We start from the raw sequence: 17,640 nt of genomic DNA on the forward strand, positions 1-17,640 counted from the left end.
CCTACCGCGTCGACAACGCCTTGAAGATTTTCAGCCCGCATCTCGTCGTACATTTAAGAATAAAACTGAGCCGACATTCATCAATGCAAGACCGGAAATCAACAGCAGCCTGTGACGACAACAGGCCACAGCATAGGTATGGATTATGCTGGTCTGGTTTATAATGTGAACAGAAGCAATAGAAGTCTTGCATCGTCATTTTAACTCTCTTACTCGTGTCATTAACATCAGTACCAATATAGCGAACACCGAGCTAAAAGCCACGTTCACCATATGGGAACAGCAGAGGGTATTGCAAAGACATGTAGGTAGTATCTAAAGAGGAAATACGATGAAGCCGATCTGCTTTACTGCGTATAATCAGGTCTCTACACGGCGCTTCCAACGTGAACTCACCATAAACTAAAGCCGCCAATTCATCTGTTGCAGGCAAATTAAATTGAGCGCCATCATTTTCACCAGGAGCTATAAGCCTTATTGAAATTACCTCATGTTTATTATTTTTTAGTATGTCGCTAGCCATACGGAATTTCTTCACCAAAGAATTGTTTGCATCAAGCATCTGGATAAGACCCTTAACAATCTCCTTGTCTAACCCAGTGCTGGTTTCATTGTGGTGGTTTAGGGCCTGAATTCTGTTGTTAACCTCATTTTCTCTGTCATGTATGTATAACTCTGCATATTTGGGGGAATCACCCTCATTTGGAAGTAGTGAGCCTATACGATGACAAACCTGACCATTAATTTTAAAAAAAATTGGACCTCCACCATCATTCACAGACCGGTCAATTTTTGCCCCCATGGATGTAAAAGCAAATAGGCAATTGTACTGGCGTATTTGCTTAATAAACCTTAGGCTGCGGGGTGGGCCTTTATAATCAAGCAGGGATGCTAAGAACGGAGGCGGTTTTTTAAAGGGCTCAACAAAGACCTTCCCAGCCTTACAATAGTTGTTGTAAACCACTTTTCTTTTTGTAATAGCAGACTGCGATTTCACCCTCTCACGCCACCAAAAGCTAGCCTTACAGCGGCTGCATCGGTAATCTGGACCTCCATAGTATGATCTTTTTGGATAAAAAGCTGTAGGAGAGTCGTATGCAATAAGGACGGATGACACCGGGAAGGCAGAAAGGAACATGGCTGACAAGAGCACATAGGCATACCTTTAAGTATGACCACTTCGTCAGAAGAAAAACCAACCCAATCAGGATGCAGAGGCGATGCAATAGTAAGCTCTGCTAGAGGCATAAGAAGAAATGCTAACAGGACACACACAAAAAGTGAAGGAACCTATGAACAACGAAGGGAAACACGAACTGACCACCCTTCCTGTGAGCACGCCGCCTTAGCAACAAGAACTTGCATCTCTTACGATTCCGCGCAGTCTCAGCAGAAGAAAGGAACGGAAAGAAGCCATCTCCTATGGATATAGAAAAGGAAGAACATGCTAAGGGAGCAAGACCTACCCATGAACACATATCCAATAGAATTCATAGTAGGAGAAGAGGAACAGAACATACGCTTCCTCTTCCAAACAAAGGGAATAACAGGTCGGTGCGGAGGCATACCGCAAGCAAAGGAACTACGGCCACGGGAGAAAGGACAGCATAATGCTGCAATACAAGACAAAACAAACAGGCACAACACATTGAAATTGCTCTCATGGGAACTAAATAATAGAAGCACATCAAAACAAGCCACGGAAATGGAATAATAGAAGCACAACTAAATAACTAAATTGCTCTCATAAAAAATAATGCACGAGCAAGATAATAAGGGGTGACAGCAAACAAATTTACGAACTGAACCCAGGAACAGGGAATACAATATCATCATCAAATAAATAGAACAATCGAACAAGAACAACACCCTGGATTGACTAAATACAACACACAGACGCTAGAAGCCTTGAGTACAGCAAGGATAGATTAGGAGGCGGCTGTGCATAGGCACAAGAGACACTAATAGACGGGGCTGCGGTGGACGAGCGTGTACAAGCAAGAACCCTCTCCAAATAAGCTGCATAGCGACAGCCGATGCAGCAATAGCAATCGCCGCGTTTCCACAATTCCTATAGACAACAACGCATTCATAGTTGTAATCTCTAACCACAAAGTCATACAATCCCTGCAAAAACCTAAGTGCCTCACGAGCAACCTGCTCGTACGCTCCCGCACAACCCAGACACGCAGGGCGGCAGGAAAAAAAACTTCGTGCCATCACCAGAACACCATCCCCAGGAAGCTGAATCTCTACCCCAGCAAGGACATTGCCTTTCCCATCGACCTCACACAGATAGTGGCTACCACAACCTATAGAATAGGCACGACAAAATGTACTACAACAGGCATCCTGAGCATGTGAAGAAACGATAGAATCACAAGCAGTTCGAGAGCGATGAGTAAAAGCAGCCATAAGGAACAATCATCAACAAGTAATAGTAAAGAAAGACACGAAACGACACAATGCACGTAGCACACATGGTTAGAACCAAGCAGGAGACTAACTTTTAAAAGAGCACAACAAAGGAAAGGGCAGGGAAGAAGATGGAACCTTGGCAAGATGAAAGACAAGGCGCGGGGCGTGAGGTGAACCAAACTGCAGCAGGCCTTCCACGAACCAGGAGCGAGGAGATCAGTTGATCGGGCAGGCAGACGTCGGAAAGGAGGACCTACAGCACATAGAAAATCAAACAAACGTAAGTAAACGTGCATTAACCCATGGACTCCCTCAGACAGAGTAAGATTTCGCAATATATTCAAACATAGCAGGCCCTAGACCAAACAAACAGGAAAAAGGAAGGCAAAGAAGGATGACAACCGCAGCACACTGAGCACACTGTGCAATGCCACCGTGAAAAAGGAAAAATAGAATAATTTATTATGACTAAGTGTAGCAAACTTGATGACTATGAAAGGATATAATTATTGGGCTGACCAAATTCGACTGGTATTAACTAAAAGTCTTTTTCTCCTGAAAGAAAGTGAGCTTTCACTCACGTGAATCCTTACATGCTTCAGGTTTGCTAATTTAATCGGTACATGCTTCAGGTTTGCTAATTTAATCAGAGCAAATTGATGAGCCTATGGTGTAACTGTATGTATGTACTGAACAAAAAGAAAATAAAATTAACGAGCTACTTGCACGTCTAAAACTGACAGGAATACAAACAAAGCTTTTTTGGATTGAACCTAATATACTCATCAGAGCAAATTGATGAGAAAATTGATGAGCTTAGTATGTATGTGCTGATAGGAACACAAAAGCTTTTTTGGATTGAATCTAATATATTCAAACATAGAAGGCCCTAGGCCAAACAAACAGGAAGGAAGGGAGAGAGGATGACAACCGCAGCACGTACATGTGTAGGAAGAGCAGACAAAAATTTAATGAATAAGAACAAACTCCAGTCAAACAAACAGAGGTATTTAATTAGGTGAACAGGAGCATTAAAGGGTAGACAGCTCAGGAACAAACCTAAATAGAATTCACCTGGGGCAGAACCCATGGGCATACAAACCTAGACAAAAACACAAAGGAGTCCTAAACGAACCAAGCCAATGCCTAAACGTACGGACCGCAGCAACCAAAGAAGAGAAACATATGCAAGAACACCTCCTAAAACCACCACACATCTGTAAAAGCATCACACAGCGGATCCAACACTCATTCATGTTGCAGAAAAACAAAGAAACGGTCCCAGCCCGGCAGAAACCTAGTCACGCATTTCATCGAGCAGATCATAAGCAGGGTAGCAGGCAAAACCTCACCTCACAGAGGAGGATTAAATAGACGCACAAGCAGAGAGCAAACCAGACGCAGCAGCCCTGCAAACAAGACAAATGAGAGGGAAAAAGCAAGAACAAGTCAGCAGAGATCAATCTATGACGGGAGCAGCGGGAAATCAACCAAATAGAACAAGAACCTTACCCTAGCCAAACGCAACAGCAGCAGTGCGAGGAGCCATGACGGAAACAAGCGGAGGAGGGTGAGACGGGCAGGCGAGGACCGAGAACGGCGAGCGACGAGGAGCGACAATGGCGGGCGAGCGGATGAGGGCGAGGCGAGGAGACGCGGGCGGGGGAAGTGGGATGAGACGGGAGGCACAGAGGGAGAGACGAGCAGAAGGAGACCACGCACCCGGACCGAAACAGGCGCTGTAACTCCTAGAGAGACCTGGAGAGAAACCCAACTCGCCCAACGCTTGGAACCAAGGACAGGAAGGGGCCACCTGCAGCGTGACGAGGTCAAGCCAGCCCGCGTAGCATCACGCAGAGGACGAATAACCTCTTTTACCCAGCGGGCCGAAGCGAGCCGCCCGCGTAAACAACGGAGATCAGAACGCCGTGCACCCACGAGGCCGACAGATGGGGCCAGGCGCGGCTGAAGCCGAGGCGCCGCCGCTGGGTGCAATAGAGGGAGGTAAAGAACGGCCCGCCAGCCCGCGAAAGCCGCGCTGCCCACGAACGACGCACTGCCAGCCCGCGGTAAAATACACATGCACGCACAGCCCGTCCCGCTGCAACGCTGGCAACGCTGGCCCGCGCGTAAGCCTGGCCCATCCGTCAGCAGCGTAGGCTGGTCACGCGGCGTACAGGAAAACGAGCGATCAGATGTTGACCATGGTGATTAAAAGGACGCTGGCGTCGGCCAGTGAGGCACAACGAGCGAGCCGGATGAATCTGAACCAGTGATGGCGCTAGATCAGCGGGTTGCGTAGCTTGAATTATATGTTCAATGTTCAATATGAGACGGAGGGAGTATAAAGTAAAAGTAGTAGTGAGTTGTGTGTCTTTACCGGAGCTGCGTACAAAGGCCAAGTCAGCGGGGAGGTGACAGCCACAGAAGTCTGCGCACTGAAACACTGTACTAGGACCGAGAAGGCAAGAATGGTAGCAGGCCACTTTGAAGATGCTCCCGCCGCAATCCACGCCCTCTACATGTTGCACCTGCTTGAGGACCAGCCCCAGCACGAGTAAACACACGATCACACTCCCCAGACCCCTCTTGCTTCCTCCCATGGCTATGGCTGCCGGGCTCTCCTCCAGGAGGCACAAGTAATAATGGGGGCTTTGGTTCAAGGGCTTCTGAGGCTAGATTTGGATGGCTACTAGTATCGATTTTTATACTAGGAGATGATGGTCGTGGGAGTGTGTAGATGAGTACTGGTTGTTGCACGTGAAACCAAAGCAGACCAGGGCCATAGTTTCTTCTCCCACACGGGATAAAAAGTTTGGATCGACGGCGCGCGCGGACAAAGTTGTGACCTGGGCGCACCTATCCAGTAGGGATGTTACGTGCACGCCGGCGCGTTTTTTAACTACATTCTAGTATTTCCTCCATTTATAAATATAAGTCTTTTTAGAGATTCTAACATAAACTACATACGAAGCAAAATAAGTGAGTCTATACTATAAAATACGTTCATATACATTTATAATTTTATATATGACTCATATTGAAATTTCTAAAAAGATCAGGTTGTATTTGGCAGCTCAGCATTTTTGTAGTTTTCCAAGGATAACATAGTTTTGAAAGAAAAAAACATTGGTTTTAAATATGTTAGTTTATAGCTGGGCTTATGCCTATATAAGACAATAATCTCTCGTTAAAGGCTCATTTAGATGCATGGCAAATGATGGTAAGTTTAGTACCATACTGCTAGTAGAGTGAGAGTGAGACCCCTTTAGAAGGGATGCTCTACCACATGTCATTGGGAGTTTGGGAAGAGGAGTTGTACACGCGCACTCCTCCCCCTCCTCTGCAAGCCTCGCGTCGTCACGACGTGTGCGCGTCACGGGTTGCCGGAACGAGCCGAAGCTTATTTTTGCCAGTCAGAAATTGTTAATTACTCTTGGATTAATTGATTTTTTAGGGTCACCACACTTTATTTAAACCTCAATGATGTTTGGTACAAATAAAACAGTAGGAAAAGTGGATAACCAAAGGTGCCGTCCCGCGGCAAGAGAGGCCGAAGCCTTAGCCAAAGCATGAGCTTCAAAATTGCATTCTCTAGCTTCATGCACCACTTCAAATTCATCGACTTGCCTCATTCTCAGTTTTATATCCCTGATAATAGTCGCCGAGGAGCCCATGAAGTTACCATATAAATGATTGACAGTGGCTAAGCAGTCAGTTGCAACTTTCACCCTTCTCAACTGCAGGTCTGTTGCTAGGGCGAATGCCTCACAGCAAGCATGGGCTTCTAAACATTCAGGATCGACTAGTCCATCAAAGACAGTCACTGAAGCTCCCAGGTAAACACCTTTGTCATCACGACAGATGGCTGCACTTGCACCTCTTACATTATTCCTGGAGATTGAAGCATCGACATTAATCTTTGCTACACCAGGACCACTTTTCAACCATCGTTTCGTGACTCCTCTCTGAACTCCAGCGTGCTTTTTCTTCTCCTTTGCTGGCATTAACTGAAGATCATCCAAAAATCTTTGAATGAAAGAAAAAGTAGGCAGGGGACTCTGATATTTCTTCATGCTTTGCCTGTCTCCTTGCCCACCAAATTGCCCAGAGTGTCACAAGAATCTTCGCAAAAACTTGTTCACTCGTTGATTCTTGCATCTCCGTAAGCCACAGCCTTGCATCATCGAATTGGCATGCAATCATATGCTCAACTATGTCCTCATCAACTAGTGCCCAGACACATTTTGACATGCGGCAATCAATTAGTGCATGGCGCCAGCTGTCCACTTCGGCATTGCAAAGAAAACAGGTCTCCGAATCAGCTATATGCCTCTGTTTTAATACTGCACCAGTCGGGATAGAGTTCCGAGCTAATCTCCAAGAAAAAAAATTATCTTCCCTGGGACATTTGCTTTCCATAGTTTCTGCCATTGTTTCTGTTTTGATGCCATATCTGACATACTTCCATGGTGGTATAGCCAATCCTCCCTTCGCCTCTTCATATCGACCAGCAGGCGGTACGCAGACCGTACCGAGAAAATACCTAAACGCTCATAGTGCCACGCCCACCAATCCTCTGAAGCAGAAGTGCACAGCGGAATATTTAACACAGCTTCAGCATCAATGACATTCATGTGCTGGTAAACAGCAGCCCGATCCCACTTTCTGGAGGGTACATCAATTAGTTCTGCAACCAAAACCGGAGGAACATCAGAGATTGGGTGCAAAGCCCGCAGCATATTGTTCCTTGGAATCTAGTTTTGGTTCCACACGTGCGTTGATCCACCATCACCGATCCGTCGTATGAGCCCTTGTTTCAAAACTTCCAAGCCCGCATAAACAGCTCTCCATACTTGTGACGGTTGTGATCCAATTTCTGCTTGCAACAAGTCTGAAGATGGGAAATACTTTGCCTTCAAAATTCTAGCACTCCACGAACTAGGTTCCTGGAGTATTCTCCATCCTTGTTTTGCCAACATCGCGAGGTTAAAGAGCTCAGTGTCCCAAAATCCCAGACCACCCATGTACTTGGGCATAGTGAGATCCTCCCAAGAGACCCAGGTTGTTTTTCTATTTCCATCTTTACTCCCCCAAAAAAAATTCCTCAACATAGTATTCATCTGATTGCAAAGGCCCCGGGGTAGCAAGAAGCATGACATGGAGTAAGTGGGGATCGCCTGAGCGATTGCTTTTATTAAAATTTCCTTCCCAGATGAAGCCATACACTTCTCAATCCAGCCCTGAACTTTTGCCCACATTCTGTCTTTTATGTACTTAAATGATCCATTCTTGCTCCTTCCCACATCTGACGGTAAGCTAAGGTACCGTTCATTTAAAGACTCATTTGGAACAGTAAGAATGGATTTAATAGAATTCCTTGTAGCCTCCGGGCAACCCTTCCCAAAAAAGATAGAAGACTTGGTTAAATTAACTATTTGTCCTGAAGCATCACAGTACTGCTGCACCGTATCTCGGATGATAGTAGCAGCGATATCATTTGCTTTCAACATGAGTAAATTGTCATCCGCAAAAAGTAAATGATTGACGGGAGGAGCCGTAGGAGCGAGAACTACCCCCCTCACATTTTCATTCTCACCCTTGGAGTTCAACAAACACGAGAAACTTTCTGCCGCTAGCAAGAAGAGATACGGAGAGATCGGGTCACCTTGGCGGATGCCCTTGGTGGGTTTAAACTCCTCCAGTTGACCACCATTCAGCAAAACTGAGAAGGAAACTGTATTCACACATTGCATAACTTTACGAACCCAAGATGGATGCAAGCCAATTTTTAGCATAACAGCTTCAAGGTAGTTCCACTCAACCCTATCATACGCTTTCATCATGTCAAGCTTCAATGCACAATGTGAATTTTTCTTACTCCTTGATCTCTTCATGAAGTGAAGGCATTCATATGCAGCTATAACATTGTCAGTAATGAGTCTGCCATGAACGAAAGCGGATTGCTCTTGGGAAATAATCTCCGGTAAAATCTTTTTCAGCCGGTTAGAATGAACTTTAGAAATAATCTTGAAGATTACGTTGCACAAACTAATCGGTCGAAATTGGACCAAAGAGGTTGGGTTTTTTACCTTAGGGATAAGAACGATGAACGTTTTATTTTAACCTCCGGAGAATCTAGCCCATTGAGAACACGCAATACCATCTCGGTAACCTCATCACCGCAAACACTCCAATTCCGCTGAAAGAAATGCGCCGGAAAACCATCCGGTCCCGGTGCCTTTGTTGGATACATTTGGAATAGGGCCTCCTTTACTTCACTAGCTTTATATGGTGCATTAAGCATGTCATTCATCTCAGTACTGACTTTACAAGGAATGTGGGATAACACTTCCTCCATCCCAACAGTGCCTTCAGATGCATATAAATTCTTGTAGAATTCGGTCACCATGCTGCCCAATTCCTTTTCATCTCTGCATAATGTGCCATCCTCCCTCGGAAGCTCACTGATTCTATTTTTTCTTTTCCTCATAGACGCCTTTTGGTGAAAAAACTTTGTATTGCCGTCACCCTCCGCAAGCCACTGTATGCGCGAACGTTGGCGCCACATAATCTCTCCGCGGAAATTCAACTCTATTATTCTGTTTTGCACTTTCAATTCCTCATACGAAGGCCCCTGCCTATTAGGTTCAGACCTTAGCTCCTCAAGTTTTTTCTTCAAACTTCTAAGTTCACTCCTCACCTGACCAAAAGTGTGCTTGCCCCATGCAGCCAAAGCCGAGGCCAGGGCATGTAATTTCAAACTGGTATCTTGAACCGTCTCGGCCTTGCCTAACGATGCCCACACCTGCTCAAGCATCGGGAAGTATTCATCATGAGTTTCCCACATTTGTTCATAGCGGAACGGTTTGTCCAAAGCAATCCTCCTATTTGCTGCATCCAAATCATTAAAAAGGATAATTGGTGAATGATCAGATTTTTCAGCCACAAGATGTCTCACAGAAGCGAAAGGGAACAAGGAGCTCCAGCTAGCAGTAGCCAGTGCCCTATCCAGCCGCACCCTACAGAAGTATCCACCCGTCACCTTTTTCTCCCATGTCCAATCCACACCGATATACCCAAGATCGCACAGACCGCACACATCAATTGATGAGTCGCTAAGTAGTGCCACTGTCCAAGACGTCGGACCGTGGGCTGCTCGCGGACTCGGTCGTGGGCCAGGAACAAAGAGAAAAAAAATGACTTGAATAAAAGAAGCATTGCGACTTAGTAGAATCAATGAAAAGAAGGATTCGGAACGTGAAAATGCTTCGGCTGAAAAAGCCGAATTAAGTAGTATATATTCTAAATCCATCAAATCCAAAGAGGCAAGCATTATTGAGAAAGGGCATGGAAAACATAACAAAACAGTCATGCTTGATTTTTTTTTCTAAAGTTAATGAAACCTACTTCTTGCCTTATAAGTTTCATGCCATAGAAGTTGACGAGCTTCAATGACAACAACAAGTAGCCGAACAAAGTTTAGTTGACAAAGATCTTCAAAGTAAATATGCAAACAATCAAGAAAAAGATGAAGACAAGGTGTTGGGGGTCATCCAAAAGCAGAGCAAGATATTTTTCAAGTCATGCAATCATTATGCTCTCCCAACCTATTTGAAGAGGTGTCTAGCAAGTAATGACCTATATTAAGATTTGGTCATAACTTTGTTGTTGATGCATCTATTAGAAAAAAAATCCTTATAAACAATCTTGAGAGACCAACGAAGAAAGGTAATTTAATTGTTAGCAATAAGATTGTTACAAAGCATATCGGTCAACATGTTGTGCATTTAGAGTGACCGATAGTGACTTATTATTGCAATCAAAGTTGTCCCGATTGGTTTATTTTAAAAATATATATAAATGGATGGATTTGCTTGTTCTATACTTAGCTTACATTTGGTCTCAAATGAGACATGTATGTCCTAACTATTTTGGTTTCAAAAACATAAAGCCAAGTTTGAATTATGTTGAGAAACCCGATGCTAGTATAATTTCTTATTCAAAACATGTATAGAAAAATGTTTCTAATGTATAGGTAAAATATACAACATGTATGGAAACAAATTAAACATCAAAACATATATATGAAAAAATGTTAAACGTGTATATTTTTATGATGTATATAAAAAATATAGATGGTGTATGAAAAATGTAGACATTAAAATATATTTTTTGAAAAAATTTGTGCAGTGTTAAAAAATGTTTGTGCAACTTTTAGAAAATGGTGATAGCATTTGAAAAAAATGTTCAACGCGTAATTGAAAAACTGCTTAATACATATGCGAACAACAATGTTCAAAAACACATGTTTGAAAAAAATGTTAATCATGTATTTGAGAAATGTTAAACATATATAAAATAAATGTTTCAGCTGTATACGAAAAATGTACAATGTGTCTGGCACAAAGTAGATATCAAAACATGTATTTGAAAAAATGTTAATCATGTATTAAAAAATTTAAACTTCTACAATTTATTCTCTTCATGTATACAAAAAAATATAGATATAAAAACTTGTACATTTAAAATAATGTTAATCATGTATTTAAAAAATTGTTAAACTCATAGAACATCTTTTTTCCCCAACAATTCTAATTTATACAAGCTTTTGGATAAATATATATCAAAAGTGTTCGCCCATTTAAGCGCAAGCGACTAGTTATCGGCTAATGGTAGATGGAGACATGACGAAAATACGGAGGACTTCTAGACACATGCATCTGACTAGGGACTAGGGCAGTTACTTCTATGCGTCGAACATGTCCTTGAATATTGCAGAAAATGGGCGGTTTCATCTGAAGTAGTAGCCTGGACTTGTTTGATCAATGCCATAAATATCAACTAAATATTTTCCTCTTCGAAAAGGAGGTAACCCTCGGCATATCAACAGAATACTGCAGAGAAGTGTTCACTGAAAATGGGGAAAACAAGATCCATTTCATGGTTTACATCACAGACATCAAACAACTTGAGGTCAGGCCTAAAATAAATAAATCAAAGACCAAAGAATATTACGTGAGGCATATGCTCATAGAGTTTATATCCATAGAAAAACGATACAACATATATTATTATATCTCAATCATGGCAGTACATCAGGCAGGCATCAATATGACACCACCATGATATCTTTTATTGGAGCAACAAAAGAAAATACACACAAGCACATAAACAAACTGACACACTGGTTTGGATACTCTCAATGGGATCCTGTTTTTTATTGAACACGATGGTGTGACATAACTTTGGCCTGTGAAATCATAGACCAAGCATATGCATTATTAGTCATCAAGGGATGCCAAGAGAGTATCCCCCTTACAGAAACTGTCACAAGCATCCCCGCAGCGTTTCACATAGAGTTTCATCTCTTCGGTGTTGTCAGCTGGTGCCAAAATAGGATAGTATGCGTCAAGAACTAACTTTTCAATTAGTTTGCATGTACAAATGAAATATAAATATACTCAGATGGATTTTATTTACCTGTGTTGATCACATTGTCACACACGGAAGACCTACATCCCAAGCTGCAATACTCAATGGCGTTTGGTTCATCTGCCAAAACGAAGTAGATCTGAGATAAACAATTCCTCAGTTACAATATGTCGATGTTTTGTGTATTGGCATGGCCTCTACCATTTATTCTGTATTAGCTATTTTCACAACTATTTTATGGTAGAAACTTCTTAATATAGCGGAAACATTATTCATGTCAAATCTGATCATACAAATATCAACTAACAAATACAGAATAGTTTATTAAATTAATAGGTAAACTTGGAATTTTATAATTTGACATTACACTTTTTTAGGGTCACAACCACATCTACTTTGAAAAGGAGATAGTATATAAATTAGAAGTAGCGAGTTGTCTGTCTTTACCGGAGCTGCGTGCAGAGGCCAAGTTAGCGGGGACTCGACAAGCACAGAAGTCTGCGCACTGGAACACTGTACTAGGACCGAGAAGGCAAGAATTGAAGCAGGCCACTTTGAAGGGGTTTGCGCCGCAATCCACGCCCTCTACTTGCACCTGCTCCAGGACCAGCCCCAGCACGAGTAGGCACACGATCGCACTCTCCAGACCCTTTTGGCCTCCTCCCATGGCTATGGCTGCCGGGCTATCTTGCAGAAGGCACAAGTATTGATGGGGGCTTTTGGTTGAGGACAGGTGAGACTAGAGTGAGTTCCATGGCTCCTGGTAGGGATTTTTATACTAGGAGATGATGGTCGTGGGAGTGTGTAGATGAGTACTGGTTGTTGCAAGTGAAACCAAAACACACCGGGGCCATAGTTTCTTCTCCCACACGGGGCAAAAAGTTGGATCGATGGCGCGCGGACAAAGTTGGCCGGAGCCGATGACGACGACGGCGGTGACAATGCTGTGACCTGCGCGAAGCTATCCAGTAGGATGTTACGTGCAAGCCTGCGCGTTTTTTCACTGCATTTCTATAAAAAAATATATACGATGAAATACGTTTTGACGTGAACTACACACACACAATAAAGTACTAATGTATTTCTGGCACAACCATATTTTGTTTAGATTTTTTTGAAACTTTAAAACCCGATTTCACTCTAGCTGGTCCTATTTTGTCCCAGCATGCAACTATGGGGCGGGGTTTGGACAAAATACATTTTTTGTCAAAATGACACGCGTGCATGGGAATAGAGGGGGGGTGCCGTGTTATATGTCGCCGAAATACCTTTTTTTTTGTTGCTGGGAACGATACGTGCATGCCAGAAACACATCTCTTTGCTGTACACATGTGCATGCCTTTGAGGTTTGAGCTGGCGATGTATATCAAACAACGTGTGTCCAATGTCACGTTGGTTTTTGGTGTGCAAGATTTGTAGATTGCTGATCACGCTTGCCGCGGGAAGTTTTTCGTGTGCAGATACGTGGCTTTATATGACATCTCAACTAGAGCTTTGTTTTTTTTCCTACACTAATCATATTATTTTAAAAGAAAAATATACTTTTCGTCCTTTAACTCTAGATTTAATCCTTCAACTTTAAAACCAGACAAATTGCATTCTAAACTTTTAAAACCGGTAATACTATCTTTTACAAAGAACAATCCTACCTTGTTTACACGTCCACTAAATGCACCATTGTAGACTACTTTCATTTTTTACAAGCAAGGCAGGAGCTCTATCGATTTCATTAAGAGAGAACTAATACAGAGTTGACCGGTTTAAAAGAAAAACAAGGCTCAAAACCAACATGAACCAACACCGACACGAACACAAACATGCCAACACCACCTAACATGACGACAATCCGGAGCGATAGTAAGCAAGTTCTTTGAAGACGACTTCAAGAAGGAAAGACAATGCCCGAGGACACCGCCGTCACCGGCATCGACCCGCGCCAATCAATAAGCTTTCGCACATACCTGCGCATGACCGCCCTGCTAAATATTGGGATAGATCAATCCTAGCCATTAGCCTCCGATACCACTCATCGCCGACCAGCCACATATCAGTGTGAAGAAGTACTCTTCGACAATATCTCCAAGAGGAGGAGGACGCCCATGGGCGCCAACATCACCGGCAACGACCACCGACAAAGAACGAGGCTTTTGCCCAGAGTCTTATGCCTCGCCACCTCTGATCCAAGGTAAGGGTCTGGCCCCTGCGAACATCAACAACGACGAACCAAACCAAAAGGAAAAAGAAACGCCGTGGCCTCCACAACACCATGAAGGGCTGCCTGCATAGGTGTCGGCACCACCACCACCACTACTATGAGGACTCTTGAAGCCACAATGCAGCAACCACCTCGCGTCCGCGACCAAAGCACGCCAACGACGCCCACCAACAACATCACTATGCTACCACTCGCACGCGCCGCACTGCCACACCCATCGCCGCGTCTACGTCGTCCCGTAGAGGGAGAAGTGCAGCTGTGCCATCACCGACCCCAAGAGGTCACCTCCAAAGACGGAGCAGCAGATCGGGCGCCGCCCCGATCTGAGCCCTTTGAGCCGGCGCGCGAGCAACCACCGCAACGCAGCACTGGCGCCTCCGAGACGGAGTTTATATCCATAGGCAAATGATACAACATATACCATTATATCTCAGTCATGGTAGTACATCAGGGCAGCAACAATGCAACATGGCATCCAACATGATGAATTTTATTCGAACAAGGAATGGAAATACACACACATAACACAGGGTGACACACTGGTTTGGATACTCTCGATGGGATCCAATTTTATTGAACGCAAAGGTGAGACACGACCTTGCCCTGTGAAATCTCAGACCATGGATACGCATCATTACGCATCAAGGGATGTGAGGCCAGCATCAGCGTTACAGAAATTGACACAAGCATCACCACACTGTTCCACATAGAGTTTCATCTCTTCATCGTCAGCAGCTGGTGCCCAAATAGCATGTTATGTGTCAGGAACTAGCCTTTTCAATTAGTTTACAGGAATGCAAATACAAGATGAATTTTATTTACCTGCGTTGACCATGTAGTCACATAGGGAAGACCTACATCCCAAGTTGCAGTACTCCATGGTGTCTGGTTCATCTGTCAAATTAAAATATCTAGCGTGTAAATAAAATCCTGTTCGAAACAAATAATTCCCTGGTTACAATATGCTTGATCTTTTGGATATTCACATGGTCTCTATCATTCGTTCCTTGTTAGTTATTTTTCCAATTACTTGTTGGTAGAAAATTATGAAAAAAAAACTCATGGAAAATTATTCATGACAAATCTGATCATCTAACGCCATCTAACATATTCAAAATACTTCATCATATTAGTAAGAAAACCAGGAAAATTTTAACTTGACTATATGCTTATCAGAATGACATCTGTTCTATTTTAAAAAAAGAGGTAGTATATAAAATAGAAGGAGTTCATTCTCTTTACCTGAGTTGGACTCAAGGACCAATTTAGGGAAGTCCTTAGGGCAGCTTAGGCCACTTGTGAGTTTACACCTACAAACGTTTGCGCATAACTTCTGAGCACCACGGGCGCGGCAAAGGTTGTAGCAGTTTCTTCCTAGGGTGCTCTTGCAGCAACTCTTGCCTTCTACTTGCACCTGTTCCAGAACCAACCCCAGTATGAGTAAACACACCATCACACCCTTGAGGCCCATGCTTCCCATGGCTGGCAGGCTATCTTGCAGAACACAGGCTTTGGTTGATGGATTGCTGAGACTAGGCTTGGATGGCTCCTACTTATAGGAGATGGTGGTTGTGGCATGTGGGATGTTCACGTGATGGTTGTTGTATGTAAATGTTGCGTGTTCATGCCAGCCATGTAATTTTTTTTTTGCGATATCATGCCAGCCATGTAAACCGGATGAAAACAAAAGCTCCTAACTGTGAGTGTGTTTGGAGGGCTACTATTCTTCCAAACTCCACTGGCAATCTTTAACCACACGCAACAGCAACAAATCCATTGCTAGTTGCATATCACTCCTTAAACATGTTTTTATTAAAGAGCTTAGGGACAAATATTGGACCTTGTCCTTCTTGCCTTGCTAAGGAGCCCACTCCGGCAATGACAACAAAAGTGTCTTTACTCACGCGCGGCAACGGCAAAAAGGCAACCTTTATGGTTGTCATCCATCCCAAGAGAAACTTGGTTGAAATCATGTGTGGATGATAAAGATGATGGTTGTGGAATACGTGCAAGCGAACATGTTCGTATCTATCCATCCGCGACCACAGTTCACATGCTATGTCACTTAGGGGTTGGTAATGCAAGCGCATCCCTCAAAACAAAAACTTTTGGCAGTTAGCTAGTTCTTGTCCTCATGTGCTTTAAGCTTTTCTCGGCGCTCCATAGTGCTAAGAATGTCACATAGGCAACAAGTTGAAGTAGCAAAGAAAATAAGAAAAAGAGAGAGCATCCAGACCCAAGGAAACAACGATGTCAAGTGAGCAAATCTATGCGAAACACATATGCATGAGGAATTTATGTTGCTAAACAATTAAATAAAGGAAACTTAGCTACAAAAAGCTAAGCACCTATGCATGTATTGGGAAGTTTAGTTTATAAGTTCTTTGAGATGCACTTAGCACCTTCTAAGCACGTGTGGTGGATCCAGAAACCTCTTGAAGGCCGAGCAAATCACAAACTAAGGTATCTAAGATGCCATTTTTAATTTAAAAAAATCATCATATAAAAAATGTCTAACATAAGGCGTCGCATCAATGGTAGATTCACTCATGAGTGAGCATCATTACTTTGTTCTAGAACCCAACTGATCTCTACCTGGGATCGGGAAAGTTTGTATGATGAGATAATAAATTTTTGTTGAAAAAAATTAATGATGAATCTTTCACAAAACTGACGACGTGCGTGCTTGGGAAGAGATGGGAGTGACATGTGTCCGAGCAGAAAAACAAATAAGAGATCGATACAAGGGATAGACCTAGGGATTGATGGGTGGGCCACAGTCCACCATAAGATTTCCTAATAATTTATATATCATAGCGAGCAAATGTTGAATCTGGCTTACTGCGAGACGAAATGAGCGGTCGCCTACGTAGCTCATTCAAGTGGGCCAACCCAACAGCGGTTTTGAGAAGCTTCCATGTGCCATTTTGAGAAGCTTCTATGTACAGTAGGGACTGGTTTTTGGGAACCTTCCGTGCGGTTTTCGGAAGCTTGCATCCTTTTTTTTCTTTCCAATTTTTTTCTCTACATATTTTTATACTTTTTTTTATCTTTCTTCGTTCCTGCTATTTTTTATCTTTTCATGTTCTTTGTAAAATAAAAGAGTGAACATTTTTGTATGGCATGAACTTCTTGCAAAAATAAATGTGTAGACAATTTTTCACATTTTCATGAAATTTTTTGTATATGTTGCGAACATGTTGTCATATGACGTGAAAATTCTCCAAAATTTACACTAACTATTTTTTACATTTTCATGAACATTTTTACAAATGCTGAAATCATTTTTCAATGGTAACAAACACTTTTTATAAGTCACGAACATGTTTTAAAAATTGAGCGAGCACATTTTTATATTTCATGAACAAATTTTGAACGAGTTTTTGTTGGATGGTACACCATTTTTTAAATGTCACGAATATTTTTTTATAAATTAGTGAAATTGTTGGTAAGTGTCATGAAATTTTTCATTACAAATGTGTGGACATTTTCTTGAGCTGCTTGAATGGTTTTCCGTTTTTTTAGCACAATCCACTGGCTAAATTCATTAATAATCATCGGAATACAATGAG

General features: G+C 42.8%; 3 protein-coding genes across 3 annotated transcripts; all 3 read right to left on the reverse strand.

Moving 5' to 3' along the window:
* Nucleotides 1-253: 253 nt before the first annotated feature.
* On the reverse strand, nt 254-4,539 carry LOC125554572. Its single transcript, XM_048718091.1, has 6 exons — nt 3,931-4,539; nt 3,771-3,827; nt 2,554-2,671; nt 2,224-2,312; nt 1,521-1,613; nt 254-733 (listed from the first exon to the last, which is right to left on the reverse strand). The coding sequence occupies exons 1-6, from the start codon at nt 4,498-4,500 to the stop codon at nt 254-256; spliced, it is 1,407 nt and encodes a 468-aa protein (XP_048574048.1). The 5' UTR covers nt 4,501-4,539.
* Nucleotides 4,540-11,467: 6,928 nt separating this feature from the next.
* LOC125550504 (type-5 thionin) lies at nt 11,468-12,599 on the reverse strand. The gene is made up of 3 exons (XM_048713512.1): nt 12,301-12,599; nt 11,902-11,973; nt 11,468-11,803 (listed from the first exon to the last, which is right to left on the reverse strand). The coding sequence occupies exons 1-3, from the start codon at nt 12,518-12,520 to the stop codon at nt 11,703-11,705; spliced, it is 393 nt and encodes a 130-aa protein (XP_048569469.1). The 5' UTR covers nt 12,521-12,599; the 3' UTR covers nt 11,468-11,702.
* A 1,867-nt stretch (nt 12,600-14,466) lies between these two features.
* Nucleotides 14,467-15,604, reverse strand: LOC125550503 (purothionin A-1). The gene is made up of 3 exons (XM_048713511.1): nt 15,311-15,604; nt 14,891-14,962; nt 14,467-14,803 (listed from the first exon to the last, which is right to left on the reverse strand). Exons 1-3 carry the CDS (start codon nt 15,546-15,548, stop codon nt 14,703-14,705), a joined length of 411 nt encoding a protein of 136 aa, XP_048569468.1. The 5' UTR covers nt 15,549-15,604; the 3' UTR covers nt 14,467-14,702.
* Between the last annotated feature and the right edge of the window lie 2,036 nt (nt 15,605-17,640).

The sequence above is a fragment of the Triticum urartu genome, chromosome 4 (genome assembly GCF_003073215.2).
Source record: "Triticum urartu cultivar G1812 chromosome 4, Tu2.1, whole genome shotgun sequence".
NCBI classification, from domain to species: Eukaryota; Viridiplantae; Streptophyta; class Magnoliopsida; order Poales; family Poaceae; genus Triticum; species Triticum urartu.